The sequence below is a fragment of the Pezoporus occidentalis genome, unplaced genomic scaffold (genome assembly GCF_034315485.1).
Source record: "Pezoporus occidentalis ecotype Australia unplaced genomic scaffold, CSIRO_AGI_Poc_V1 ctg33, whole genome shotgun sequence".
In the NCBI taxonomy this organism is placed as follows: domain Eukaryota; kingdom Metazoa; phylum Chordata; class Aves; order Psittaciformes; family Psittacidae; genus Pezoporus; species Pezoporus occidentalis.
In genome coordinates this window covers 953,204-981,088 of record NW_026915268.1, presented here as the reverse complement: position 1 = coordinate 981,088, position 27,885 = coordinate 953,204, and the positions used below count along the sequence as shown (strand labels likewise).

The following is a 27,885-nucleotide window of genomic DNA, read 5'->3' as shown; positions in this document are numbered from 1 at the left end:
AATTACAAAGACCCAGGTTCTGCAGTGACCTATTCTAAGGCTCCTGCAGATACCAGGTAACAGCTTGTCTTGCGTTCTGGGTTATTTTGGCGGGGGGGGGGGGGGGTTGCTTGGTTGGTTTTTGTTCAGTTTTGGTTTTGGGTTGTTTTTTTTTAATAAAACAGTTCAAAAACTTCAGCTAAAAGAATGTTAAAAGCAGTAACTCAAACACTCAAAAGCTAAGAAACTTGAAATTTAACAAACTTTAAACAAGGTTACTCATACAAATTTGAAACAGCCCTTTTCTGTTAGCTTACATGCAATTGGGTACTGCTCATTTATTTTTCGCAGGACTGGTGCTTTTTCCAGGGCACCCAAGACACAGTGCTGCAGGAATTAATCAGGTTTCTGTGGGCACAATAACAATGACAAAGGACTCTACATCAGCTGCTGAGGTAAGTATGAAAGTGCAAGGTACAGGTGCAGAGAGCCTGTGGAGGTGATCTAGGCTTGCTTAGATCCAGTCGCATTTTAGACTAATATGGATATTGCTCACATTCTCCACCTAATCTCAGGGCACCTATTCTTCAACTGACTCAGCTTTTAGCCTTGCTGCATGCAACATGAGGTTGCTGGTCTGACACCACAAGGATGATGTGACCACATCTTACACTTGTTGAACTGGAAGACAGCCTCAAACTCATTTTCTTGAAAGTCTCCATTAAATAGAAACAACTCTTAGCTCAGAATATCTTCAAAATACATGGCAATGAATTTGCATTTCAGCAATGCTCCGTATCGTGAGGCCTCTGTACTTACAAAACTGGTTTAGAACAGCTTTTCCTTTCACTGAAAGGTCATTGTTTTATTGGATAAAATTATTTATGATATATAAACTTCCCCTGGAGTATCTTGTAAGATATTTAAATAAGTGTTTATGTGGCCATTACCTCCACATGTGATGCAGTTGTACCATTGTTTTTCTGTTTGCTGCCAGTATTAGGAGATTGTTTAGTTACAACACTTCTGTAATTATCACTGACAACTTCTCAGTCTATAAAGAAAATTATGGTGGTGTTCCTGGTGCATGTTTCAGTTGAACTAGTTTCAGCTTATCTTCAGTGACATTTACAATTTAACATTTACACAGCCGTTCTGTGGAAACATTAGCTATTTCAAATACGTATTGAGAAATTCTTTGTTCTGCTTTAGGGTTGGGTTTTTCTAAACATGTGAAAGTGTTTCCACAAATCAAGAAAGTACCCTCAAAATTTTTCATTGCATTTTAAGAGTGTTTACCTATTGGAGAAAATAACCCCCCTATCATTCAAGTTAAAGTTCATGACATTTCTATTCATATGCAAATTCATATTATATTACATGTCCTTTTCATTTCCTGTATATAACAGCATGAATCTCAAGTGACATACCCTATAAATTAGACCATTTAATGAGTCTTTCTTATTTCATATTGGAGCTGCTAGGTAAGTTGAACATCTTTAGTTTTCCACTTAAATTATGTTGAATCCTATTAAACTGTATCACAAAGCTTTCAATTTTAGATTTTTCTTTGTGTCTCAACATTTTTATTAAAACTATCACCTACTTTTACAGAGAATATCACCTGAGGTGAAGATACTTTGAAAGATGGATGCCATAATGGGAGAATAAGTTTTAATAACTGTTTTGCTCTTAAACCAATTGATAAAGACAGCATATCCCACTTTATCTTAACCTGCCTTTCTCCTATAAAGCAGACATGCCTATTGCTCACCTGTAAAATTAAGGCTGAAACTTTAGCTTTTTGCATGGGGAAAAATGGCATATAGTGGTATCTGCTGTACAAAAGAGCTGTGAAGGAGATATTTTGGTTTTTTTTCTCTTCAGAATCTTGTAGACAAGCAAACAAAATATTTCAATTATTCAAAATAACCTAACTTGGTAGTACATTAATGACATTCATGTCACTGAGGGCAAAGCTTAAGGTACATAAAAAACCTTCAAACTCAGACAGCAAAATTATGACACAATGTGGTTGTTGTTTTTGTTTTTTTTTCCATGCAGGACTGTACACTGGAGAGTAAACCAACTTGTTTTACATTTGGCTTTAAATAATGCTGTCTCCACAGTTATTCCACAAAATCTTAGGAGTAGCTTTTCTCCTGCTCCTATGCTGTGCTCAAGGTAAACCTGCAAGAATTCCTCCGCTGCCCAGTGTTGCACATATGCTTGAAAATGGGCCACATGAAGGATTTATACCAGGTACATGCAGTTACCATTTCCATTTTTGCCTAGATGTATTACTGTGCTCCATTTTTATGCTTTGTAAAACTCAGCACTATTTTGATTAATCTGGTGTGAGTTCTACTTGATAGAAAATAAGCAGATCTTTACAAATTCTTTGAATGAAGTAACATGCTTAAATCTCTCTTACTTAATGATACAATGGTTCAATTCACAGAGAAAAGATATCATTGTCCATAACACATGGCACAAGAAACTTGTTTCTAGGTGTTAGGTTGGAGCTGCAAGCAAGTGCTCAAATAGCCTGAAGGATTCTGTCAACAGTTTCTAGACACAGTTAAAAATCAACTAAAACTACTGCATAAGTGCCAGTTCTTTGCCTGGGCTGGCTCAATCACTTATAGAGGGAAGACTAATGCCATTTGCTAATTCAGGTTTTCTATAAACATCACTGGTCTGCAGGTAGCCTCCAGCAATGTATTCCCTCTCCTTACAAAGATCAATGTGTGAAAAGATAACCAATTTAAAATACAGCAGCAAACTAAAACAGGCCAAATATTTAAAAGTGAATATTTATTTCATGTTATTACTTCTGTTTTACCTTAAAAGCCAAGATTCAAACTGTAACACGAAGTGTGTAATAGCTGGTTTTGTTCATAGTTTTCCCACCGCTGGCTGATAATGAAATGGAAGATGTTACCCGTCAATTAGATCATGAGATTTCCAGAATTGAAGGAGGTAATTTATCTGCCTTTACTTTCTGCTGTAGTTGGATTAGTGGGCATAAACAAGATGAGCAATAAAATGGCTTCTAAGGAAAATAGGCAGAAATTTCTGCAGTTCTACTGCATTCCAGCTATGTTCTGTTCACTGGTAGATAGGAAAGTGATAACTCTCAAACAGGGGGGAGGGATGGATTACTTTTTCATAACTAGTGAAAGACACCTAGGGTAAAGTCAGAAATTTACCAGATTAAAATTTCTGCCTTGCAGAAGTGCTTCATGGGCACCTCATGCTTCAAACAGACAAATAAGCTGAACACTAAAAACATAACAAAACAATCACAACCAGATCACATCTAACTCAAGGACTGACATACACCCTTGTATACCGTAAACTGTATCGGAGAGCTTGTACAGTCTCAAAGAAAACATTATACTTTTCCAAATGTGGAATTCCTCATTCCCTTCCCTCCTTCTTTAACCTCTTTTGTGCTTCTCCTATTTCATTGTCTATTTATGTGTTTCTTCCCTTCCCATACCCCCCTTTCCCCTCCTCTCTTATGATTTTTTCTGGCATTTCAGGGTTCTTTTCTTTTCTTTCTTTTACCTTTATTTTTCAGTTTTCCTCTCTTTTACATTTTCCTGAGTTTAATCTGAAGTTACAGAGGTGTCCTGGTTTTGGCTGTTTAAACCATGACAGGAGGAAAACTGCTGCAAATGTAATTCCTTCTACGTGACCACAAAAAAAAAAAAGAAAAAGCATAAAACAGTAACAGCTTTCACCTCATCTTGCAGTTCTCCACTTGGAAAAGCTGATAACAGCAGCTGGAGGAAAAATATTTTCTACCAATGGGAAAAAAGCCAATTTTGAAACGGCACTGAGCACATGCAAAGAGGCTGGAGGGTCTATTGCTGCTCCAAGAAGCCTGGCTGAGAATGATGCTATTCTGTACTTCGTGAAAAGTTTTAATACCTACGCCTACCTGGGGATAAAGGAATCTCTTATTCCAAGAACATTCCAGTTCCTAGATGGTACAAAGCTGAACTATACTAACTGGCATTTAAATGAACCTTCTGGCAAAGGGGAAGAGGAATGCGTGGAGATGTACACTGATGGCACTTGGAATGACAAGAAGTGCAACCAGAATCGCCTTATTGTTTGTCAGTTTTAGTGCTTCCCCCTACCACACTCTGCTAGACTCCCTAGAATACACTTATGTATCCCTTGTCTCTTCATCTGTAGCTAGTGAACTCAGATAATGCAGCATGAAAAATAAGTCACTCCTTCCCAGCCTGATTTGCCTTTTAAACAAATGCCAGCCATAAAGGGGAAATTACTTAACTAAAGCAGTGGCTATTTTGTCTCTTCTGTTATTCATTGCCCACTGAGTTTCTCGATATGACTGCCTATGAGTTCCTACTACTCTGTTAGCCTGCTGACTTGTTACAAAAGCAGAATAGATTACATGGGCACATGCCTGAAGCAGCTTGCAGACACATGATCTTCCAGCACCCCTTTACTCACAAGCCTTTAAGTTGTATTTTGATCCTTTTCTGTAAGCTTCCCTCGAACCTGCTCGTACACTCCACTACCACTGCTGTTGCTCAGCCCTGCATTTCTTCGGCCATCTTCACGCAGAAGAGACCCTCCAAAAGAAAAAAAAAACCCAGTGCTGCTAGGGTGACACAGAGCTACGAATGAGCACAAGGGGGACTCAATCACCTTACGTTTCCCATTTAGAATCAGCAGGTCTTTAGCCTTCATATACTGAAAAGTGGCAGCTAGAAGCTGCATGACCTGAGCCCCTCCAGCAACAGGTAATCTCTTTCCTGAGTCAAAGTGGTAGCAGCACAAGCTGGCCAAGGTCCCATGCCATGTAGGTTGTGTGGAAGAAAATACACAGAAGCTGACAGGAGTTAAATGCCCACGTGGTTTAGGGAGATAAGCAGAATCATGATTAGGCCAATTTTAAGCTAGATAGTAGAGATTCAGATACAGCTAATTTCTGGGCACCACAGAGATGCTTGGCACACCCCTGTAGGAATTTCTATTGGGCTTGGCAGATGCTTACATTTCTGAAGCAGCCTATACTCTGCACTCATTAGGAAGCTGCTCAGAGCCCGCACCCTTCAGCTCAAGCTAAAGGATTAAGAGAAAGCTTTCTGAACAACTTTGTTACTGGAGTCCAGCCACTTACAAAGTTGAGTATTCCCACAGTTAGGTTCACAGCTGTGCAGTGTAACAAACACATCCAGAGATGTCTGTAATTTTTTTTTTCCTTCAAAAGCTCTATGACATGGTACAAAAGCTGGCTGAGCATCTGGGCATGCCTCCGTATACATAAAGCCAGATGCCTGGCTATCAGCCATACTCACATACACTTTGTTAGTCCCAGCTTGGTCTCGAAAAGCTGAGCAAGGAAGCCAGACCAGCTCATTTTACCCTCTGTGTGACAGTCAGACAGAACAGCCAACATGTAAACATAACTGGGGAGAGAAGGTGAGCTCACAGCTGCTGTGAATGCAGGGGCCAGCAAAGGGGCTGCTTGCAGACTCATTGCCATGCACATCCCTGTTATTCCAGAGCAGGAACTGGCCATAAACAACATTCCTGAACTGGCTTAAATTCAATTACTCGGATATTTTGAGTATATGTTCTCACCACCTGTTCTGTGAAAGACATGGATCCTCCTGGCGTTCATTCAGCCCTCTGCTTGATTTCATGGCCTGCAAATCATTCTTGCTGTCATTCTCTGCAAAATAAACAATTTATCTTACACCTATTTACCTAGGATGATGAATGCAACAAGGCTAATGTCAAACCAAGACACTTTTCTGCTTGAACAATTTGGCGTCTACAGGTGGTCTACCTCCATAGGTTACTTAATTTTACTCCAGTAATATTCAAATCCTTCATCACAATAATGCATACTAGATAGGACCATGTTTCCCTGTTCCAGGAGCTGTAAACTTATCCAAACATATGCACAGAGGAAACTTGTGAGCAAAGTCCTCAGTTTACCCAGTGCATCTTTCTGGCATGTAAAGAGCCAGTAATAATGCCCTATGTCTGGGAAACATGGCCAAAATATAAACTACTGGATCCTATAACATGTAAGGTCCAGGTAGACTGTTATGTTGCTACATTAACCCAGTTGAAACTGGTATGTAGACAGGAAATGAAGGCTTGGGAGTCTATAGGTACTGTTTCACTTTCAAACTCTATTCTTACTCTCAAATGTCTTACAGCTCATCCACTCAGAGCCTTCAGCCTTGCATGACTCCTACCACAGAACTAGCTCTGCCATGAGCACAAGGAAACACGATTAAACCCAGGCATCACCTCATATAGTAGTTTTCCACTCATCGTATTCCAGTAAAGTTTAGGAAGTTTACAATGATTAAAATCAACCTGAGAATAAAGTTGGACCCCCCAAACATTTAAAGATATGGGAAGTTTTTTATTTTATCCTGCTTATCACCGGGGGGTAACAGTTATCTTAAAATTAGATCTGATTACAGGTGTGTGAAAGAAATTGGCTGCTTTCAGTTCCAGTCTAAGAAAAGTCCCACAGCAAAAGTGTTCCACCCTCATGTTTGGTCATCTGATCCTGTGGACTCCCATCGAAGAAGGTAAAGGACAATGCATCATTGTATAGTTCCAGATGCTAGCCCTGTGCATACACTCTAGCTACTTGCGGTACTAGATAAGAACTTAAAGCTTCCAATAAAGCAAATATTTCTCACCCTACCTGAAGTTGCTTCCTCCAGCAATCCTGCTGACAGCAGGCAGGTCTAGAACCAGTAGCTTTGGCCTGAAAAGGAGATTGGTTCATCATTTGAGCATCTAATTTTTTCCCTAATTCTGAATGAGAGGGCAGCATGGCACCTTCTGGTTTGTAGAAAGACATGATTCCCCTAGGCTGGCAACTTTTTATTTCAAAGTTACTTTATGAAACATTTATGAACTTATTTTATAAGCCTAATCTACCTTATCCTAACCTTAAATACTAGTTGTGACTCATAAGAATGACACCACTTACCACATATTTACCCATACATGTACTAGATGACCCAGCTTGCTGACCAGCCAAACTATGGTGATGTTCAATTTTCAGCCAATGGAAGTCCCTGCTTCCAAAGGTAAGAGTAATAACACCACCACTAGGATTAAGTAAGATTAAAATGTTACTAATCTTAAGAGCTACTAAAAAACAGGATAAGCAGATTTCTCAGAAAAAATATTAAAAGGAACCTGATTTTGGCAACATCATTGAAATATTAGTGCCAAATATCAAGACAGATGGAAGTTGCATGTCAAATTTTGGGGGAAACAAGTTACTGATTCTGCCTTGTGTACAGGAAAACAACAAAAATCTTGGGAAAAATTTTTCTTAACAGTCATTTTCTGTAACAATACTGTAGTTCATATTTTCTGTGTTTTGTAAAAGTTTGAAAAAACCTATTGCCAGTTAGGTGAATGCAACTGCATGCACCAGAGCCAGAGCTGGTTTAGCAAAGCCTCTGAAAAGATTTCTATGTGCTTTTCTCTCCATACAACAGAGACTGGAGTAGCCTGATTGTAGCTGTGATTTTTCAAGTACGTAAATAAAGTCACAAGTTTGCTGTTGAAAAGATAGCTGGAAGAGAGTTGGGCATATGAACAATTTGGAGAGTTGGATGTGCAACAATCTTAGGGGCAGCAGCCTTCATGCGCTGAAAGCTGCATGTGCTACTCATTAAGTAACTCAGATTCTGACTAATTATTATCAGATTATTCACTTCTGAGCAAATAAGATTATTTACAAGGAAAGCCCAAGTGGTTTCCTGGCTAAAAAGGGGCCATCATTTTTTGCTGCAAGCAGCTGTCTCCTAAAGCAGCTTTTGCATGTGTGAACAGCCAGCTATTGTTTTGCTGATTCTAAGCAAACTGTGGCCAAGGCTGAACAGCTTCATCATTTCTTTGGAAAGGATTGTACCCCTTTAAGAACACCAAGTGGGAGGTGATATAGGCACTGCCATAAAAACAAGTACCTGTGCGGACTGCCCTGTTCTGCTCACCTGAGCCTTGCACAGCTGTCAGGACACTGCCCTCCTTGGTTTGTCTGGCAGGCTGAACATCTCCATCACACAGTTTTGCTGCCTGACAGCAGAAAATGGACACCCAAACAAAGCAGCTTGATTTTATCTGCAAGACTAGAGGACACTGAGAAGGTAAGAGTGATAAGAAGAGAGATAAATGCTTACAGGACCACACAAGGTTTAGAGAAAGCCAGAACTTATTTCAGGTAGTCAAACTGAGAAAGATGTGAACATTCAACTCAAATTCAATTGCTTGCTGGTCTTCTTGCAAAAATAAGGGGATAGATAAATTACTGCTAATTTTATTAAGAACACATCAGGTGGGAAGGGATGAAGAGGAAAATACAGAGCTTTTATATGTATTATAGAAGAACAGTATATGTAATATATAATTTAAGTTCATTAATATCAAAATAATTTGCTAAATTGTTAATACTTACATCTGCAAGTGTACTGCATAAGGCAATCCCTTATTTCCCTTTTAAAGTTAGCTGACCTTCAGCTTGTATATGTTTATTTAGAAGTGTTTAAAGTTAAACATTTCAGAACAGGAAATCGCCTATTTGACTCACAGATGTATGTAACCCTTCTGTGCAATACATTCAAGAGTCAGAAAACTGATAGACATATGTCAGGAACTCTAAGTTAACACAAAACTACCTTATTACATGAAAGACAGAAATCAGAATGTACACAATGATTTATGTATACTTAACAGCTGAGAAACACTTCTGTTGCATTTTAACTTTCATTGTAGTCACCTGTTTACATTGCAAGTGAGGTGAAACATACTTCAACTAAGGCATGCTCAGCAAAATTCCAGTGTACTACTTTTGCATTATTAAATATGCTTTAGTATAGCTTTAACATATAGTATGTTAGTATAGTATTATATTATAGTATAGCTTTAATATATTAGCATAGTATAGCTTTAACATCTTCTCCCAAATTTTATACATCGAATATCTGCAACCACGTATTTTTTAAAATTCTGTAAACTACATTTGCATCCTGTAGCGACTTTACTCAGAGAAAGTTAAATATACACATTTACTTAAAAGTCAACACACTAAACTACAGCACTACCTACTAAAATACTTCAAACAATTAATACTGAAATATTTATAGCTAACATTTTATCTGGTTGTTACCTGTAAAGGAGATATAATACAAGCAAATTCAGTGATATTTCTTTTAATGCTTTATGATTCTGAGCATTTTCGCAACACTGATGGTTTGAAAGGTTTGGCCGTCTAGAAATCAAAGCAGTGTTACTAGATCTTTGAGGATTCATGTAGTTAAAATACAGCCTTCTCTAAGGTAGCAAACTCATTAATTTGATTAATGGCTTTTACAAGAGTTTTAAGTGACACTTTAAACTTGCAATATAGTCATCTCTTGATCATGACCCCCATCTCAAGTCAATTACCGTGCAAGAAATCTAGGTCTGAGCACTTTTCGCATTTCTACCATTCGCTATGTCTGATTGTAACACACAGTCATAGAAGTGGCAGAGAAATTCACCCTTCTACAGTTCCACGCCGTTACAGGGCGCACTGTGGACATTGCAGCCATTATGACCTCTTCAGAAAACTAGTCTAGACATGTGTAGTTATCTTTAAAGATTAATAGGAAGTTGGCAGTTGTGTTGGAGAACAAGTACACAGAAACACTTGTTTTCACCACTTGAAGGCTAAAGATTTAAATCACGGAGTGGAACAGAAAGCAGAACATGTTCATGGTTGTTGCTAGTTTAGCCCTTCTGACTTGTTCTTCTGTTAAAATAAGTACATGCCTGGGAGTAGGGGTGTTGACACCTCTGTGAAATGGCTAAGTGTTCTGCACCTCCAGTTGTGCTAAGGCAGCTGAGAGTTAATCTTTGTATCTAACTGGGCAGCTATCACACCTAGATAATAAAACCCCTCCCCACATAAAAAGCTATAAGGCCTGTTTGTATAAGATACCAGAACTTCAATATCATTTGTCTGGTTTTATCGAATATGCTAAATTAGCATAATTTAGTGGAACTGCTGACCTACAAAAATGATTGTGCAAAGAGATAACTTCAGTCTTTACCATTTCAGATGTGTATTTGTTTAGCCCTATGGATCATGTTTTTTCACCCAATCTGACTGTATTAATCTCCACCAAGCAATTAATCTCCACCAGAAAAACTAGTGATTGAACACTGTCACAAAGATAAGTCTGTGACCAAGGTATTTCCAAAAGTGCTAATACAACTTTTGTTTGCTCTAGCTTCAGTCTGTTTTAATAATAATGAAACTCCAAGTTTATACTGAATAAGACCCTTCCTTTGGGGATGGAGAAAAGAAAGGGAAGGATTGATTCCCACTTAAATGTTAGTGTACAGTACAATGAATGGCCCAGAGCTTTCATAGAAAACTTAACCTGGCTGATTGGTCTTTCTTTAAGGCACAGGTTTTTTCAATGTAAGAATAATCTTTCCTCTTCCTGCCCCACAGCATGAATACGGAAAAGGTAAACCAAATTGTGCTTGCTTGAAGAGATAAATGATAAAACACCAGTGCCCTGCTACCTGCTTCAGAGAGCAACAAAACCAAGCCTCCCAATATACATCTCCAGGTGGGTCTTTCCAAGTGATACACTCTGCTGGGATCCATTTGACTACATTTGTCAGTATTTTCTTGCCTACAAGAACATCTGGAGTGGAACCTGATGCTATTGCCAAGAGTTTCAAGTAACACTAGAAACAAAAATCTTGGAGCAGGCCACCCAGCACAAAATTAAACACTGCATTCACCTGTTTGGACATTAGTCAAGGGTCTAATTTCCTTGCAGCGCTTCCATAAATACTCAGACACACAAGCCCATAAGCAAGTTTATTCTTGCTTTACAAACATTTAGCAAGCTTTTTACTCAGCAAGAACAGCTTCAAGTAGCTTTCTAGTGGCAAATTCATTCTGTTGCAGGCAATGAGGTTCTTATCTGCCTGAAGTCATCAAACTCCAGAAATCATTTAAGAGTGAGGATTTACACAGAAGCAGTTCTTTACAAAAGCATGAAAATATTGACGTAAACCTGAAATGCTGCGTTGGGGGAGATGAAGGCACTGCAGCTTTTCTGTGGTAACTGAAGATGAGGAAAAGCAAACTGACTTTGCCCACATTTCCTGTTTGCTTCCAAATGAGTGTTTTGCTCTCAGGTGCTTTTTGATTGTCATTAACTGCTGTAGTTAATAAGTGTAATATTCTGATAGAAACAACAGAAAATAGAACTCAATTCACTGATATGAAACAGGCCTTGCAGACTTTGATCCATTCTGCACATACACACTTACTAGGGTCCAAAGAATTTTTTAAAGCTTGTTTTTCTATTCCCAAGGTTAGCCAGCAGTACTGGATTTGTGACCTTTCCAAGTAGAGAGGGCAAAAATTACATTATAATTATTCTGAAGTTTGGAGGAGGAAAAGAAATACATAAATATATGCCAAATTAAATACCAGCTCATCTTTCTGCTCCATGCAAAAAGTCTTAAGAGGAAGCACAGTTGAGAGCAAGTTAACAGGTTGGGAGGCCCCTGCCTCCCACGAACACTTCACTCCGGGACCTTCTCATGTTACAGTGACACCTATTTGCTTCAGAAGGCTGGCTTAAAGCTTTACACAATTCCTGTAGACTGCAAATAAGCCTCTTATGCATAACAATGTTGCTTCAAATCGGCATTTGACCTCATCATATGTTGAGGTATAGCTTCCTCCCCAGTTGTAATAAGGAGATAAATAATCTGGGTTTTCATGAGGTTTTCAGTAACGCTCGCTCTCCAAAATTAAAAGATATTCATTACTAATTTGGAAAAAAATAAATGCACGATTAGCAGAGAAAAATAACTGACTTGTTAACATAGGTTCATTACAGCTAGAATCAAAGATTACATTCAGTAGAGTAACGAATGCTGCAGGCAGAACAAACACCCAGAAACAGTTGGGGTAGATTTCTTGCAGGATAAACCAAAAGGCATCTGTCTCAGCTGCACCCTCCTTCTCTACCTCACTGGAAGAGAGCAGCCCATGCTAAAGAGTGTATCACCCTGTCTGCCCATATCTAGTTTTGCTTTTTACTAATAATCAAAAGTTAAAGCTTCAAATCAAATGTTCAAATACTATTTTCTGGCTTTTCTATATTGCAGCAAGCTGTAAACTGGCAAAGTATGTCAGCTACATATACCATAGTGCAAGCCTCTTTACCTGCTTATGTAGTCCTCAGCAACAGTTGTGTGCCACAATCTTAAAGATGCTACAATTCATAAATGGATCCCCTTCACTGCTAAGGAGATCAGTGAAGCAAACCACAACCTAAGAAATACATTTTTACAAGGCCTACTTTAGATTGCATTAAACATTTGTGACTACTGAAGCATACCAGCTTCATTTCCCGAATTATGTAACAAGGTCATTATTTTGTTTTCTGCGGAAGGTATGAGAATTTTATTGTGATTTTTCTAAGGACTCTGTCCACTCCACTAAGATGACCCCTTCTTTAGTGTCCAAAAAGGTCTTCCATCAACTATAGTTCACAACAAAAGCTTTTACTTGTTTAGCCTTCAAGCAAATCTTAAATGAAGCACTGGAAATGGAAGATAGAACCAGAAATCCCACTTCTCCAATAGGCCTTTTTTCCTAAAATGTAATTTACTGCATTCTGTTTGTTGCCTCCAGCTGCAATTCTTGCAGAGGCCTTCACTTTTCTACCTAGTTAAATTCAGGAGACAGATCTAGAGCATTCACTGCAAAATATTTCATGGTTTAGAAAACAGATTTGATATCCTCCTGCATTCACTGACAAGGACTGGAGACAACTTGCAAAACCCCAGTGATAGTTTGTGTTTATTCTGAAAGAAATACCACTGCTTTTGTGTTTCTAGACCTATGTGTGCATCAGACACTGTAAGTGTGAAAAACACCTCACTGCCTGAGCAGTCCCAGATCTTTTACAGCTGTGCTGAATGAAACACAGGCTGGCTCTGGCTGACACAGGCAAACAATACTTAGAGGGGCCACTGCATCATGGCCTCCAGCCTCTGTACCTCCTGATTGCACAGCACTACAGTTTAACAGACTCACTTGTCAGTACACCTATTTCTATTTTGGATGGATTCCACTGTCATAAATGTACCTTATTTATGATGTATCTTACTGAAAATTAGGTAATATAGTGCTACTGATGTATGATAACCTTTCTGTCATACAGGCATAGTTACAAAGAGTTCCTGATGCATTCATTTCCCAAAAGACCACAGCAAGCTGCATATGCACCCTGGGGCTGTGCAGCACTTGCTCGCTTAAAAGATAAGAGCCCAGAGTTTTAGAATGCAAGAACATGAGTGCTGGGAAAGTATAGAATAGGTGGGTGAAGGACAAATTAATAGTTTGAGAACATTACATGGGACTTATTATCAGTTATTAGCCATCAGCATTTTTTCTGGCTAAAGCAAATGTAGTCTGACTGGATTTTTGTCTTAGCCAGGTGCTGAGGAGAGATCAATAGAGCAGAAAACAGGGACAGGGGATTTCCTATGCAAACTATGGCCAAATAAGACACTTGTCTAAACAGGGAAATTGCAACAAATTGAAGTAGGGGAACGAGGAAGAGAATGAAATAACAAACATCAAGAACTGAAATAAAACTGAAAGAGTAAGCAAAAATAGCAGCAGCAAGAGGTTAATAGGAAATGCCTTGCAGAGAAAAAGGCAGGAACAAGAGGCAAAGCAAGTCAGAAATTGAGATTTTTAAAGGAATTTATTGACAGACAAAATTTAATTAGAGAATAAGAGGCCCACCTCCAGTATTCCCAGTGCAGCAATGAAGAAGCACAAGGCAGTTCCTGAGCACAAACCTCACTTCTCCCCAGCTGCCTCACCTGGTTGCAAACAGCCTCACACTTACCTTCATCCACTAACCAGGGGAAAGAGGATAAAATCACGAGTGCCACAGGAAAGGTCAGAATATCACATAGCCCAACAAGCCCCAGAGCTCAGTCCACATTAGTCAGAGCTGCCAGTCTGAGCAGATGAAAAACAAGCAAAACCAAGCAATTTTGTATCTGGGTGAAAGCAGACACAGCCAGCTCAGGGGAGCAAACCTGGTAGGCAGCATTCCAGCATCAGCGGACTGTCCCACCACAGACGGGTGTCTTAGCTGTCAAGGAAGCAGCAGCCACAAGGTTACTTCAGGCTCTGAGCTCAGGAAGCTTCACCCATGTCCTCCATACTTCTCCCCAGTTTGCAAGAGTTGACATTAATCTAATTTTAAAACTTGACACAGCCTTATGAGAATTGAGGTTTCTGGAAAAGGTCTTGGCACTGCTGCAAGGCAGACACCAACCCTGGCTGGGCAGACACAGCTGGGTCTGGAGAGAGAAATGTTTTCCACCCCCAGAATCTGTGTATTTCTTTCTCAAAAAAGGCTGAACTGGTAACTCAATAGCAAGAGAAGCTAAACACATAAGAAAGGCTGACACTAGAAAGCCATGGTTTGACTGAGTAGCAGGGTCCAGTTCATTTAGCAGCCAAAAGAAACTCCATCGAGAGTCAGTCTAACAGATTGCTAACCTTCATCGAAGATCATCACTACTTAAATCCTCCAGGATTTGTTACCAGACTTCTGCTGCTTCTCCTCACAGGCCACAACAAATAATTTACCTAAATGTGATTTTCACATTATTAAGCCAGGTACAAAATTGCTGGCAACCCATTAGCTTCCCACATAATAGACGAATTCTTCTACTTTCCCTAAATAAGCATATTGCATCAACCCTGTTTCAGTCTTCTCCTTTACATAAGGATCAGGATTTAATGATGGAAACCCAGTACATCACCCACTTTGAAAAACAACAGACAAATCTGAGGTCTCCTCTGGTGAACTCAAGGCAAATTCCCAGTAATTTCCTTACTGCTAGAGCACAAAGTCAAGAAATTGTAGTGGGAGAAAAACCCACTCAGTTCCTGGCCATCTCCTTTTATTCAATCTAACTGCTCTGACTTCATTATGGCTTTCAGGTGTGTAGGTCCTGTGCTGAAGGAATTGCACTGAGCCCTTAGACACACCTATTAACAGTTCTGTCTCCTTGTCTCAAAACCAACATGATTTAACTCCTTACTAGCCGGTCTACTCTTTCTATTTTGCAAAACTAAAGAGATGTATTAGCTCTGTTTCTGTTCTGCATGTATGCCCTACTGCCTAGCTGCTAAACTTCTCTGCATCTTAAGCTCATATTTGTTTGATTAAACCATTTCAAATAGAAATCAGTTTTCAACAGAATTAACAGTTTCATTATATTTGTAGTCATTTTCAAAGCACATAATTCTTTATTGAGTGTCCATTGAAGCTCTCTGGTAAGCAAAGAGTTTCTAAAGCCTACTTTATAGAGGAAGACTGAAAGAGCTAAAATACACATTCTGATGGCTGTATTGGGTTTGTGTAGCAATGTTTTGGTAGCAGGGAGGGGACTGCATGGGGGAGGCTTCTGTGAGAAGCTGCTGGAAGGGTTCATCTTGAAGAAGTTCATGGAGGACCATCTCCTGTGGAAGAGCTCACAGCCTGCAGCAGGGGAAGAGTGTGAGGAGTCTTCCCACTGGGAAGGAAGGAGAAGCACAGACAACGTGTGATGAACTGACCACAACCCCCATTCCCCGTCCCTCTGTGCAGTAGAGATTTTATGAATAAAGTTAAGCCCAGGAAGAAGGGGGGGATGTGAAGAAGGTGTTTATAAGATTTGGGTTTATTTCTCACTATCCTACTCTGATTGATAATAGATTAAATTAATCTCCCCAAATGAAGTCTGTTTTTTTTTCTGTGATGGTAGTTGGCAAGTGATCTCTCCCTGGCTTTATCTCAACACAGAGGCCTTTTGTTATATTTTCTCTCCCCTGTCCATTGAGAAGGGGAGTAATAGAGCAGCTTTGGTGGGCACATGGCATCAAGCCAGGGTCAACCCACCACAGTGGCAGATAACTTACAGTTCTTTCTTCTTTCCATCGTATGCTTTTATTCTCAGCTTTAGTTTTGATACATGACAGTGTCATAATAACTTTTTGTATTGAAGTGAGAGGTGAGGGGCTTAAAAATAAAAATTTTAAATAGAAGGTGACAAAGGCTTTCCCAAGAGTAACGAATGCCATTTCTAAGCGGATGTAGTATCTTATCATCAGCAACTGAGACAAATGGGAGAGGCAGGATGATGCTCCATGGAGGCTCTCAAGGGGACAGTACAGGAGAGGGGAAGAAAGAGAGAGAGAGAAGGAGCTCTTCTGGGGCCTGCAGCCAGGCAAAATGGGTGTGTTCTTTAGGATGAGAATAACCGGCCAAAGAAGCTGACAGCCCTATGCTGGCTAAACCAAACACATCTGTACAGTTGTAATGCCTATTTACAAGAAAGTAATTCAGTGTAATTTTTGCTTTACAGCTTCAGACTATTGACATGGAGAAGATCATGGTGGAAACGAACCTGGCCCCTTGGGAAATACTGCTGGTCATATTTGCTGCTGTGCTGATAATGAGTTTTCTCATGTTTCTGCCCCCCACTGCAGTGGTGATCTGGAGAATGAAACATGTACCACAGATCTCGCTGCATGGCTCAGTGTGAGCCAGACCTGGTACAAGCTGTAACACCACCGATCCCTTTAAAGAATGGTTCAGAATAATAACATCTCTCAGGTTCAGGCACTTTTACTGCCCAGGATCCATCCAAAAGGAATGGGTGTCCCAATCTGTTACTGCTATGTTCCTGTGAAAAGAGAACGTGTATAATTTTGTCTTCATGTACTACAGTTCTCAACACTTTGACTTCCTTTTTTTGGCTATGTTGTAATTACTGTTGTTGGCTTAGTTCCTAGACAGACTCTTGTCTTGCATTGTAATGGACTGAAAACAAGACTGAAAGAGAAGTGAGCATAATACAGCATTGTTTTTGCTTAATTAATATCTGGGAAGACTCCTTTTCTACAGTTACGCCGTAAATATTACCAAAGCCTTTAGCTGAGAAGACTGCTACCTATGCAAGTGTATATGCCAAAATCATGAAATGTATTCTAGGGAGGTAGTGCTTTACTCTGGTTGTAACATGAAATGTAACAAACCTGACAAGAATGGCACAATAAATGAGCATCTTGCATTTCTTCTGTCTGATCTGCTAAACCTACTGGCCTAAAATATTTTTTTCTTTCATAGAATCACAGAATAGTAAGGGTTGGAAAGGACCTTAAGATCATCTAGTTCCAACCCCCCTGCCATGGGCAGGGATGCCTCACGTGAGACCATGTTGCCCAAGGCTCTGTCCAACCTGGCCTTGATCACTGCCAGGAATGGAGCATTTACTTCTTTGGGCAACCTGTGCCAGCACCTCACCACTCTCACAGTAAAGAACTTCTTCCTTATTTCTAACCTGAACTTCCCCTGTTGAAGTTTAAACTCATTACCTCTTGTCCTATCACTACAGTCCCTGACGAAGAGTCCCTCCCCAGCATCCTTATAGGCCCCCTTCAGATACTGGAAGGCTGCTATGAGGTCTCCACACAGCCTTCTCTTCTCCAGGCTGAACAGCCCCAACTTTCTCAGCCTGTCTTCATACGGGAGGTGCTCCAGTCCCCTGATCATCGTCATGGCCCTTCTCTGGACTTGTTCCAACAGTTCCATGTCCTTTTTATGTTGAGGACACCAGAACTGCACACAATACTCCAGGTGAGGTTTCATGAGAGCAGAGTAGAGGGGCAGGATCCCCTCCTTCGACCTGCTGGTCACGCTCCTTTAGATGCAGCCCAGGATACGGTTGGCTTTCTGGGCTGTCAGCACACACTGAAGCCGGCTCATGTTCATTTTCTCATCAACCAACACCCCCAAGTCCTTCTCTGCAGGGCTGCTCTGAATCTCTTCTCTTCCCAACCTGTAGCTGTGCTTTCTTTCCTTCTATGTGAATTTTATTCCTCTTTGCAAATCCTAAGTGCCAGAACACAGAGTGTGAGAACACAAATCCCTCCTCATCCTGAGGTTAGAGCACAAACATGAGGGATGGCCCAATGCTCAGACATGCCCGCCCAGAAACCAACTTGAAGTTAATGCAAACATACAATAACTATTTGCCTGAATTACATTATGCAAATTTACACTGGGAAATAATATGATTAAATTTACTTCAGTTTTTAACTGTGTCACACAGGCTTATTGGTTCAACTTCCCTTTCTCATATGTAAGTAATAACTTGGATGATGGGAATAGAACAAAACTGCTTCTCCGCAAGTTTATGAAAAAACAAACAAGTCCAACAATGCAGTCTCCAGCTTAACATCACATTCATGCCACATCAAATGAAAGCTTTCCACCCTAATTCTTTTGCACTGTGGGACACTCACTAGCAGGATTTCTGATGCACAGATTTGACAGTTTCTGTTAGTTTACAAGAGCAATGGGTTTTATTTCCTTATGAAATCCAGTACTGGGTTTCTTTTCTTTTGTTGGCTGGTTTGGAAAGTCATGAGAATAGCCTAACAACTCAGAGGAAAATATTTTTTAGCAGCAGTAGGAAAATGACACTGGAACGTTTTTATTCTCCAGATACTTTATTTGAGCATCAGCTGATAATGAATTGGCTGGAAATCAAAACCTCAAAGATATTATAATTTCATGCAATAGAGATTATTTGTTTGCCAGAAATAAAAAAAAAAAAAAAAAATCAGTGATTGAAAAAAACATTTTTTTTCTTTAAGACTGCAGCATTTTTGCCTCCAACACAATGACTGAAATTACTGCCTCAGTTTATAATCAATTGAAGCAGCCAACTCATCCCTTTGTTGGTGTAATTGTCTGCTACACTCATTGTCATATTACTGTCTGGTTCTGGGCCCAAAAGCAGCCAATGGGATTTTTGCTTGTAATGGCTGGCATCAGAGTCTGAAAGATGTGTGTAGTTTTACATATCTGAATCATTTAACTGATTAATGAGGTAAAGGTCAATTATACATCATGCACCGTGTAGTTATGATGCCTGTGTCTGAGATTCACAGGAATAGGGAAAAGGTAAAGAAGAGAAAGGAAACACAAACAGATGAGCTGGCTGTCTTCAGATCTATGGCGTCAGTGTTTGCTCAAGAGAAGAAAATTAAAACAAAACCTCAAGCACAGATTCCACTAAAAACCAAGCAAACAGTAACTAAGCTTTTTGTTTGGATTTCATAATGATCCACATGCACATATGTTTTGTTGCTCCAGCTCCACAAGTAAACTGAATCACCAGGGCTAAGTTGTCTTTTGTCTTAACTTGCATCAACTGACTTGTGGACAATGGCTGGAATTTTCTGCCCTTCACACTTCTTACTCTGTGCCTCTGTTTTTCCAGAGTACACAGGCACATCGGGAGTGGGGGGGTGGAGGTGTAAAAGAGGGAGAGCTCACAGAAGAACGGGGATTGGAGCAGGAATGAGTGGTCTTATATGCCATGAGAAGAATCAACAACAGAAAAAAAAAAATCACTTGGATATTTGTTCTTGTATAGAGCTGTTACAAATTCAGATGACCAGCTAAAATTTTTGCTAACTCCGGCAACAGCCAAACCTGCCCCAGATTAGACTAGGTTTAGAAATAAAATGAACAGGGAAAAGCGAGGAGGATTATTAGCCAGATGCTGTGAACATCCTGGGCTAGGACCAGCAGCTGCCCCAGCACTACGGCACTGAGACCAGAGCATCTCAACAGGTTGACCTGCAATCGGCCCTTAGAGCTCTACCCTAAATGTGGCCCATCCCAACTCTATTACAACCAGACCTCATTTGCTTTTGCACTTTACCTCTGAAGCCAAGCCAGACCTTGTGATAGCTATAGGCTCCATATAAGGAAGGCACTGCAAGTGCATGTGTCACATACACCCAGGCTGTGCAAAAAAGTGTGAGTCCAGAAGAGCACTTGCAGCCCTGCATCCCACAGGGCAGACATAGCTGTTAGAGCAAATCAAGGATCAAGAGAGCTTTCTTTCCAGAACCACTATGGTTTTGCCCCACAGGAGCTAAACAAAGGAGACTAAAAGCAGATCCCTGGCACACAAACTACAGAGCTTCTCATGCAGGTCCCTCAACACCCACTACTTTCATGTTTTTGGCAGAGGAGACACTGTGCGAATATCTGCTAGTTTAGGGCTACCCCACTTCTCACATGTACTGAACTGAGATAGTACATTTTCCCTGCCGTTTTGCTTGGTTACATCAAGCATATAGGGTACTTCTTGACTCCTAGAAGTGCATTGCAGTATACCTAGAGGCTGTGTCTTTCTGTGGGATTTCCTCAAGATAATAAATACAGGAGAAACCCTAGAGTTGTCCCACCAGCAGACTAAAGTGCTTTAAGTTTGTAGTTCATGCAAATCACAGCACTTTGAACAGCTGTATGTGCAGCTGGATTTAACCCCCAACCAAGCAGGTACTTGAATAAAGAACTGTATGCCTATGACCAGTGACTTGCACTGCTTTAATGGTCATCAGAGAAACAAAACAGTGACTAATTGGCACCTGTAAAAGCAACTAGAAGTAAAACTAACACCTGACAGAAGGTGATTTCTGATAAAAATTACTGTGTTTAACTAATGACTGCAACCATGAAACAATTCTATTTCTTATTTAATTCCAGCTAGACAAATTTAAGCCATAAAAGTGAAGTTTCTTTGAAACACCTCTGCCATGAGCTATGCGACTAGGTTTAGCTTATATATCTGTATCCAAGAGCTGAGGTCAAATTAGGACTATGATCTCTAGTTCTTTAGCCAAATAAAAGCTGTATGTTTACATGTCTTAGCAACGATTTCACTGCTCTGCTTCTCTTGTCAAAATGCCCATGTCAGATTGCAGACGGCTGGTTGGTCTGTAACACAAGCTTTTTGGTGCTAGTAACCACAGATGATACAATCAGCATCCTTGTCACGGTTGGAGCCATCAATGCCTTGCTCACCAAGCTCTTTGAGGAACGTGTTGAGCTGATCAGTCTGAGTTTCACTGAAGGCTAATGTGCGCAGACAGGTGCTGTTGGCAGGGAAATAGGCAGATTCAGCTCCACTGACGGCTATCTCAGAGGCTGGAAAGATCAAAGGCGATAAAAAAAGAAAAAAAAATAAAAAAACAGAACCCCCAAGCAGTTGACTTACTTGGCTGAGATTTGTCCTGATGTTTAAACAAGCACCAGTTACCAGACTAAATAATTCAACTTGGAATAAAAGTGCCTAGAGGACTGTTTCTCGTAACCCTTGGGAGAAAACTGCTCTAGCAAGAAGGCACTGTTAAAAATAAAGTATTTTCCATTAACCATAGAAAAGACAGGTTGGCCCTTTTGTGTATCTATACACACATCTATTTTTAAATTATCTCAATAATAACGGAGTCAGACAGCCTGCTTCAGGTCACAGATTGCTCACTGGATGCAATGAGAGTAGTCTTAAAACCCTTGGGCTGCCCCATGAAAAAGGCAGCACTGCTGGCTGGAGACCAGCTGCTGTTTTTTATTGTATGCACATACAGTGAATAGTGCAGGTGTTGGCCAATTTTACTGAGGTTCTTCAAGTACTGTTGCAAGACAAAGAGCAGTTCTAAGTTTCACTGCCGTCAGGAGGATCACACAGCCCTTGTGCAGTACAGGGGTAGTGTTAGAATGACAGCTATTTACCATTTAAAAAAAAAAAGGTGCATCTCCCCACAAACATTGCTTACATGTCATGTTTGCTACCCCAAACTGAAACAGCAATGCTCAGGCCTTAGTGTCAGTTTTAAAGCTAACATGATTTCTCATTCAGCAGTTTCCATCCCAGCACTAGCTCCTACAATGTCACACAGGCCAAGGCTGTCACACATATCAAGAAGAGAGACTTTCTTCCTTTTTATAAACAAAAGAGACTACCATCTCTGTGACTTGATGTGTCTGAGAAGTACTCACGCTTACAAACAGCCAGTGCCTTTCCCCCAGCAAACTGTGTTGTCCAGGAAAAACCAGTTCTGCTGCCACATACTTCATACAGTCTGCTCCTTCTGAGGAATTGGAAGTCATAACCCTTGGTAAGCAAAGATGGGGAAAAAAACAAACGGTGTCTTAGGCTACATCATGGTAACCATAAGGTGAAGAAACACTTAGCCAGTGAAGGTCTAGACAAACACTACAACCTCTCCCTGCCCTAAGGGAGAAAAAAAAAAAAAAGGTATAACAAGGAAAATTATGCATTACACAATGAACACTTGTACATTAATGAATAGATGCAGCAGTATATCAGCAGTAAACCATGAATGTTACCTTGTTGCACATGGGTTTGCAGTACTGAGCGTTGTCAATGGTGACACACACCAGCCCACCATTTCTGGGGGGTTGTGGGAGCGGGCAAGGAGGAAGCTGCTTGAAAGCTTTTGAGTGGATTACAAAAAAAAAAGAGAGTGAAAGAACAACTCATCAGAGTGCAAGTGAGTATAAAAGCCTATCATCCCCCACTTCCCAACCAGACCACAGGCATACTCACTGACCCAGGCACAGGTGATAACTGCCCCACTAGATGATTTTGTCAAACTAAGCTTTTTATTTTGTTTAAAACCTTTCTTTCTTTCTTTCTTTTTGGCAACACACAATTTTTCCATCACTTGTCACTGTGACAACAAAGTCCCCATCAGCCCAAGTTACACTTTAAAAGTGGCATTTGCATTCACAGCGCTGGCATTCAGTGCTACTGCAGACAAATTATCCAAATATTTCTTTGGAAAATATGACTGATGCCCACTGCCAGACACAAAAGAGGCTCCTGCTGGAGGGCAGAGCAGGTCTTGCTGCCTCTATGACTATGAGCTGTAGCTCAGCATTGAAGGCTGGGCTGTGGGGATGGTGGGACCCCACGCACTGGTGCTGCTATCCCCCCCAGATGCCTGCCAGCCCAGTGGGTAAGCACCCTTGTTTTGCTGAGATGCCTTTTATCTTGTTCTTTGCCCCCTTCAAGACATGCAGAGACTTAGCTCACTCTGACTGTAGGTAAAGAAATTTTCTTAGTGCTTCTCCACTGCCACTCTGTTTTACACCCAGCAGAGAGGAGCATTGCTTCAAGAGGGGCCTCACATTTCTCTTGAACAGGGCGCAGGAGATCAAGCATTTCTTGCAGTGTCCAGACAAGGAAATTGATTGAAGATTTTTTACTCTCAGGGATCATTTCATCAAAACAGTTTGAATATTTCTGTGGAGTTAGGGAAAAAAACAGCTAAGTTGAAGAAGAAAGGCCTTGGAATTAATTCATGAAAGTGGCAATTTTTTTCTTTTTTTTTTTTTATGCAGAACAAGAAACGTCTTGAAAATGATCTAGCTGCAAGTAATGCTAATTACCCCACAATGTTTTTGGAAAAAATCAAGCAATTTTTTAAAATGGTGGCTAGATAGGTTTTTCCCATTATATTGAGTTCAAGAGGGAGAACTGATGTGAATTGTTTCTTTTTTTCTTATATATGAAATGATACCTTTACAAACAACTGTATGTATCTTCTTTCTGTATGAAACTTTAGGTTATTATTCTTATCTGCTGAATGCTGATATCTCTCAGACTTTCTGTGTGTGTGTAAAAATACGTATTTGTGAACACATTCCTATATTTAACTGGGTATTGCTGTATACATGTGTAAATAGCTTTTACTCCATATATGTGTGCCTATACACATGTGCCTACTGCAGAGCCATACTAAACTCCACAACCAAAACACCAGTGCATGCCATCATTATAACAGACACCAGTCACTTTGAACTCACATGCATGCAAGAAAAAGAGCAAGTCAAATTTTAAGTGACAGCTGCTGAATCAGTAGCCTGCAATGGCTAACTCTGCTTCTCAGGCTGGAGCCTGCAGAATTATTGTGAAAATGATGGACATCAGTCATAGAAATAAAATAATTAAAATCTCTGGGGGGAAAAATTCAGACACCTGGGAGAATACCTCCTTGGCAAGTGTTGTCCTCAGCCTTCCCCTCCCAAGTGATGAGAATGATACCACAGGCAGAAGTTCACAGCTTGTACTGGTACAAGGACCCAACTCCAGCCATTAGTTCCTCATTACCATTTCATAGATAAGTGGCTCAGCTGTGTGTGAACATTTTTTATAGACTCTGCTCTGGTGTTTCTTTACCATTTCTGCTGTATTCAAGGGTCATTGTCTGATCACTCCCTTATGATAGGCCTAGCCCATAGAAGACAAGGGCACTAACTCATAAAACATAGGCTGTCAGATGACTGGCTTTACTTGCATTTAAAAAATCTAGCACTTTATATTTGAAACAGTAAATAGAAGAGACTGAAAACGGCATTATGCTTGTAAAACAAAAGACATAATTGTTTATTCTCAAGTCAATTTTTATATCTGGACCAAAGCAAAACTGGAAAATACACCTTAAAAGCGTGTATTTTTGACTAGCAGCAGGGCCAAAGACATAAGTCAAATGACACTGATCTTTTTTTGCTCATCCATCTTACTCCCCTCTGGGCCACGTACTGTTGTTTCGAACCATGTGTCACCAAAGCAATATGCAAGTTGTGCTCAGACTGCACAGGCATACATGGTGGAGCCCTGCTCTTTCCTCCCACCACCACAGACTGTGCATGTAAAGCAGGACCTGGGCTGGCTGATACAGCTACCCTCTTACCTTAAGACTCTCATTGACATCATCTATGGTTGCACTCTTACATTCATTTGGATTAGCAAAAGCTCCAATTTTAGTAAAATCTAAAAGACAAACAGAAGCAGGTATGTAGCTGGTTTATAAACCTTCCCAACACATGAACAAACCCCAAATACCACATAACAGTACTTGTTTATGACAATTGCGCCACTATTCTGCAGTCCTAGTGCTACCTTTTATACCTTTGGTGATCAGGGCTCAAATGTGAATAAACTGTGCAAAGGATGATTTATTCTAAACAGTTAGCAAGCTGATTGCCTGCCTGTTTGTGGCCACCCAGGGCTGGGTTCCCAAGTGGGGTGCTTCATTTCTCTAAGAAAAGCAGCCACTATTTAAGTAACTGTGAGTCATATCCAGGAATGGCATATCTTACCTGCAAGAAGCACTGCTAAGCTTATAAAACCCAGTGTTTTCCAAAGTGGGCAGGAGCCGAATGGCATTTTTTCTTCAGGAGACCAGGGGCTAGCTACCTGTTGCCTGTGGAGCTTAAGAGCTGAAGCAGCAGAGTCAGGCGAGAGGCTGCATGTGGGTGGGTCACTGGTTGTTTACAGTGTGCCTTGCTCCAAGGCAGTGCTGTGATAAGGCATTAGGGAGATACACATATTGCTCAACTTGCTGGGAAGCCAGCAGAGATTTCAACAGCATGGTTTTTAGGAAGGCAAGGGGAGGTCTCTCAATACAGCACTGAGGCAGTCTGGCTTTCAGATTAACTGGTTTACTGTAAACATGTTTAGTGTATGCACACTCTTGAATGCTCTTGCTCTTTGCCCACCTTCCCCCTTCTGTCTGTGTCTGTTTCTCTTTCTCACAGGCACATTGCACATTCATATAGAGGACATAATTATGCCTTACCTACAGGACTCAACCCTGTATCTCTTCTCCAAGAAGAGATACATCAAAAGACGGCTAAACTGATTTGGAGCAACGGGATGTGCTCTACGTCCTGTAGCACCCAGCGTTTAGCTACTTGGCTGGGTTTAAACCATGACAGTAAGGAAAGCAAATTTCCAGCTTCTGGGTTATTAAATACTGATTAACCAAAGCAGCAACAGCAGTATAAAAGGGAAGAAAAAAAAAAGTCCCAAGAACAGAAATCTACTTTCTATGTATATTATATCACCAACTGCATACCTGCTGTGTGCATGCTGTATTAGCAGCTGCATGGTATTTCTACTTGTAGGTTTGAGGGTTTTTTAAATGGCGCCACGAACCTCATTTGCTTATATCCATTTGTGGGAAAAGCTGAATTGTCATGGAAGTTCAATCATTTCTACCCTATACATTCATTATCAGATTAAGACAATTGCCCAGATAACGCTCATGTGCTCGGGGTGTGACTGACCCTCTGTAAAACACAGGTTTCAGAGTCACGGCCTTTCACTCAGCAGCCTATCACACACCCCCTACTTCCAAGTCTCCACACTGACCTCGCATGCCCACCAAACCAACAAGACACACATGCTCCCTCTCCAACAACCTCTTCAATGGTTGTTATTGTTACCAGCAGAACAGAGCTGCTCGCTTTGTCTGCAGATGTTTATTTTTGTTGACATAGGACATTCTGATTTCATGCTATGTTATGGAATACATTTATTTATACAGCACTTTTCCAGGTATCATATATTTTTCATTCATTTGCTTCTGCTAGTTGTAGTGTAACACATCATGAGCAGGAGATTCTGAAGAAGTGGCAAGGCTTCCATCACATCAATGAAGGTATGCCTTCTTATGCAACTGAGGGAAGTCTTGATAAACAGGAATGTGTAAGACTGCAACACTTCTACAAAAAAGTTCTGTGGCAGTGTGTATGGTGACTTCTCTACTATTAGTAGTAAAATGCCTTTGTATATATATTACTGCTAGCTAAAAGTTCATTAGCAAAGGCAGTCTTTCATGAGGAAGGCCAAGGTTTATATTTCTAGGCAGACCAGTGGGACCTGCTTCCAAGCAGTTTATATGTTTGAAGCTGGCACACACAACTTTTTCCTTTGCAAGATGAGCAATATGCAGTAGGGAAAACTGTACCTAGGAAATTTTTGCCAACAAAATTCTTTAAGATGATGCACCTGCACTTTAAGATATTTTTCTGCCAATCTATATCCAGATGTCTAATGAGGGCTACTGATTAATGCTGTAAGTCCAGGGGAGGATTACACATAAACCTACTACTTGTTCATCTCCACTTACACATTGTTAATAAAGTGGGGCAACTTCTGGCTTGAATGGAAGTCTGTGTGTTTGTGACATAGTTGAAGAGAATGAATGGCAGCTTTTCTTTCATGATCATCACAGTCATGCACTCTCCATCTCAACAGCTGTTTGGAAGACACTGTTCAAAGTGGAAAGAAACATGGGGTGGCAGCATTTCTCCAGTGTAAAAGATTTAACAGGATGCTGCTTAACACCACAAAGCTAGGTTTAGGTGACTTTTAGGGGTCACACGTATGTAACCCTTGTATTGCCGGATTACGTTCATCCTTTTTGCCTATTGACAAACCAAGCTGATTAGAGAGGATACATGTGATCTCAACACCCTCCCAATTTAAACAAACCTGGGATTAATCCATAGTCCTTTGCAAAAAGTAGTCCTCAGTCTAGATCATATCCAATCCACTTATGCACGTCACTATCTGCATCAGGAGTAACAGGGTATTGGTACCCAGATTTAGTAGCTGAATGCTGGCACAAACAGGGACATGCTTTCGGGACAAACTGGCTCCCACAGCTGTGGGACACACAGCCATCTAGCGGCTAGTTCTTGGGTGAGACACCGCTGGGGAGGATAGTGGCCCAAATTTTAACCTCATGCTATACATATTTGTTGATGCTTTGCAGTTATTTCTATGCACTATTTTATTCTACAAGAACATCAAACCCAGTAAGGCATGCAATAAACCTAACAGTTTGGGAGCAAAAATTATGAGAGAATACTGAATAGCATAAACCTAAGAGTTAAAAATAAGAAGCTAATAATTTTTCACCAAGTTTCTATTAATCACATGAACTAAACAGAGATCACACAGGTAGTGAAAGATAAATTAGTATCACAGTTCCAAAATCTAATAAAAGCCAATTACCTTGGTAAACTAAAGTCCTTCAAGAGTGTAAGTGGCTGAGTTGAGATGGACCTTAACATTAAAAGGAATAGGAAAAGAGGCACC

At 40.4% G+C, this 27,885-nt stretch overlaps 2 protein-coding genes and 2 long non-coding RNA genes across 4 annotated transcripts; 2 read left to right on the top strand and 2 right to left on the bottom strand.

Moving 5' to 3' along the window:
- Positions 1-977: 977 nt before the first annotated feature.
- On the top strand, positions 978-4,292 carry LOC134168992 (pulmonary surfactant-associated protein A-like). The gene is made up of 3 exons (XM_062629174.1): positions 978-2,241; positions 2,884-2,961; positions 3,741-4,292. Exons 1-3 carry the CDS (start codon positions 2,094-2,096, stop codon positions 4,115-4,117), a joined length of 603 nt encoding a protein of 200 aa, XP_062485158.1. The 5' UTR covers positions 978-2,093; the 3' UTR covers positions 4,118-4,292.
- Positions 4,293-7,568: 3,276 nt separating this feature from the next.
- LOC134168994 (uncharacterized) lies at positions 7,569-17,184 on the top strand. The gene is made up of 2 exons (XR_009966716.1): positions 7,569-8,159; positions 16,471-17,184. It is a non-coding gene; the product is annotated as an uncharacterized LOC134168994 (long non-coding RNA).
- Positions 10,961-15,029, bottom strand: LOC134168996 (uncharacterized). Its single transcript, XR_009966718.1, has 3 exons — positions 14,879-15,029; positions 14,149-14,279; positions 10,961-11,258 (listed from the first exon to the last, which is right to left on the bottom strand). It is a non-coding gene; the product is annotated as an uncharacterized LOC134168996 (long non-coding RNA).
- Positions 17,185-20,497: 3,313 nt separating the features above from the next.
- On the bottom strand, positions 20,498-25,288 carry LOC134168990 (uncharacterized). The gene is made up of 6 exons (XM_062629171.1): positions 25,098-25,288; positions 24,689-24,768; positions 23,124-23,238; positions 22,320-22,426; positions 21,969-22,083; positions 20,498-21,116 (listed from the first exon to the last, which is right to left on the bottom strand). The coding sequence occupies exons 1-6, from the start codon at positions 25,162-25,164 to the stop codon at positions 20,929-20,931; spliced, it is 672 nt and encodes a 223-aa protein (XP_062485155.1). The 5' UTR covers positions 25,165-25,288; the 3' UTR covers positions 20,498-20,928.
- Positions 25,289-27,885: the final 2,597 nt, after the last annotated feature.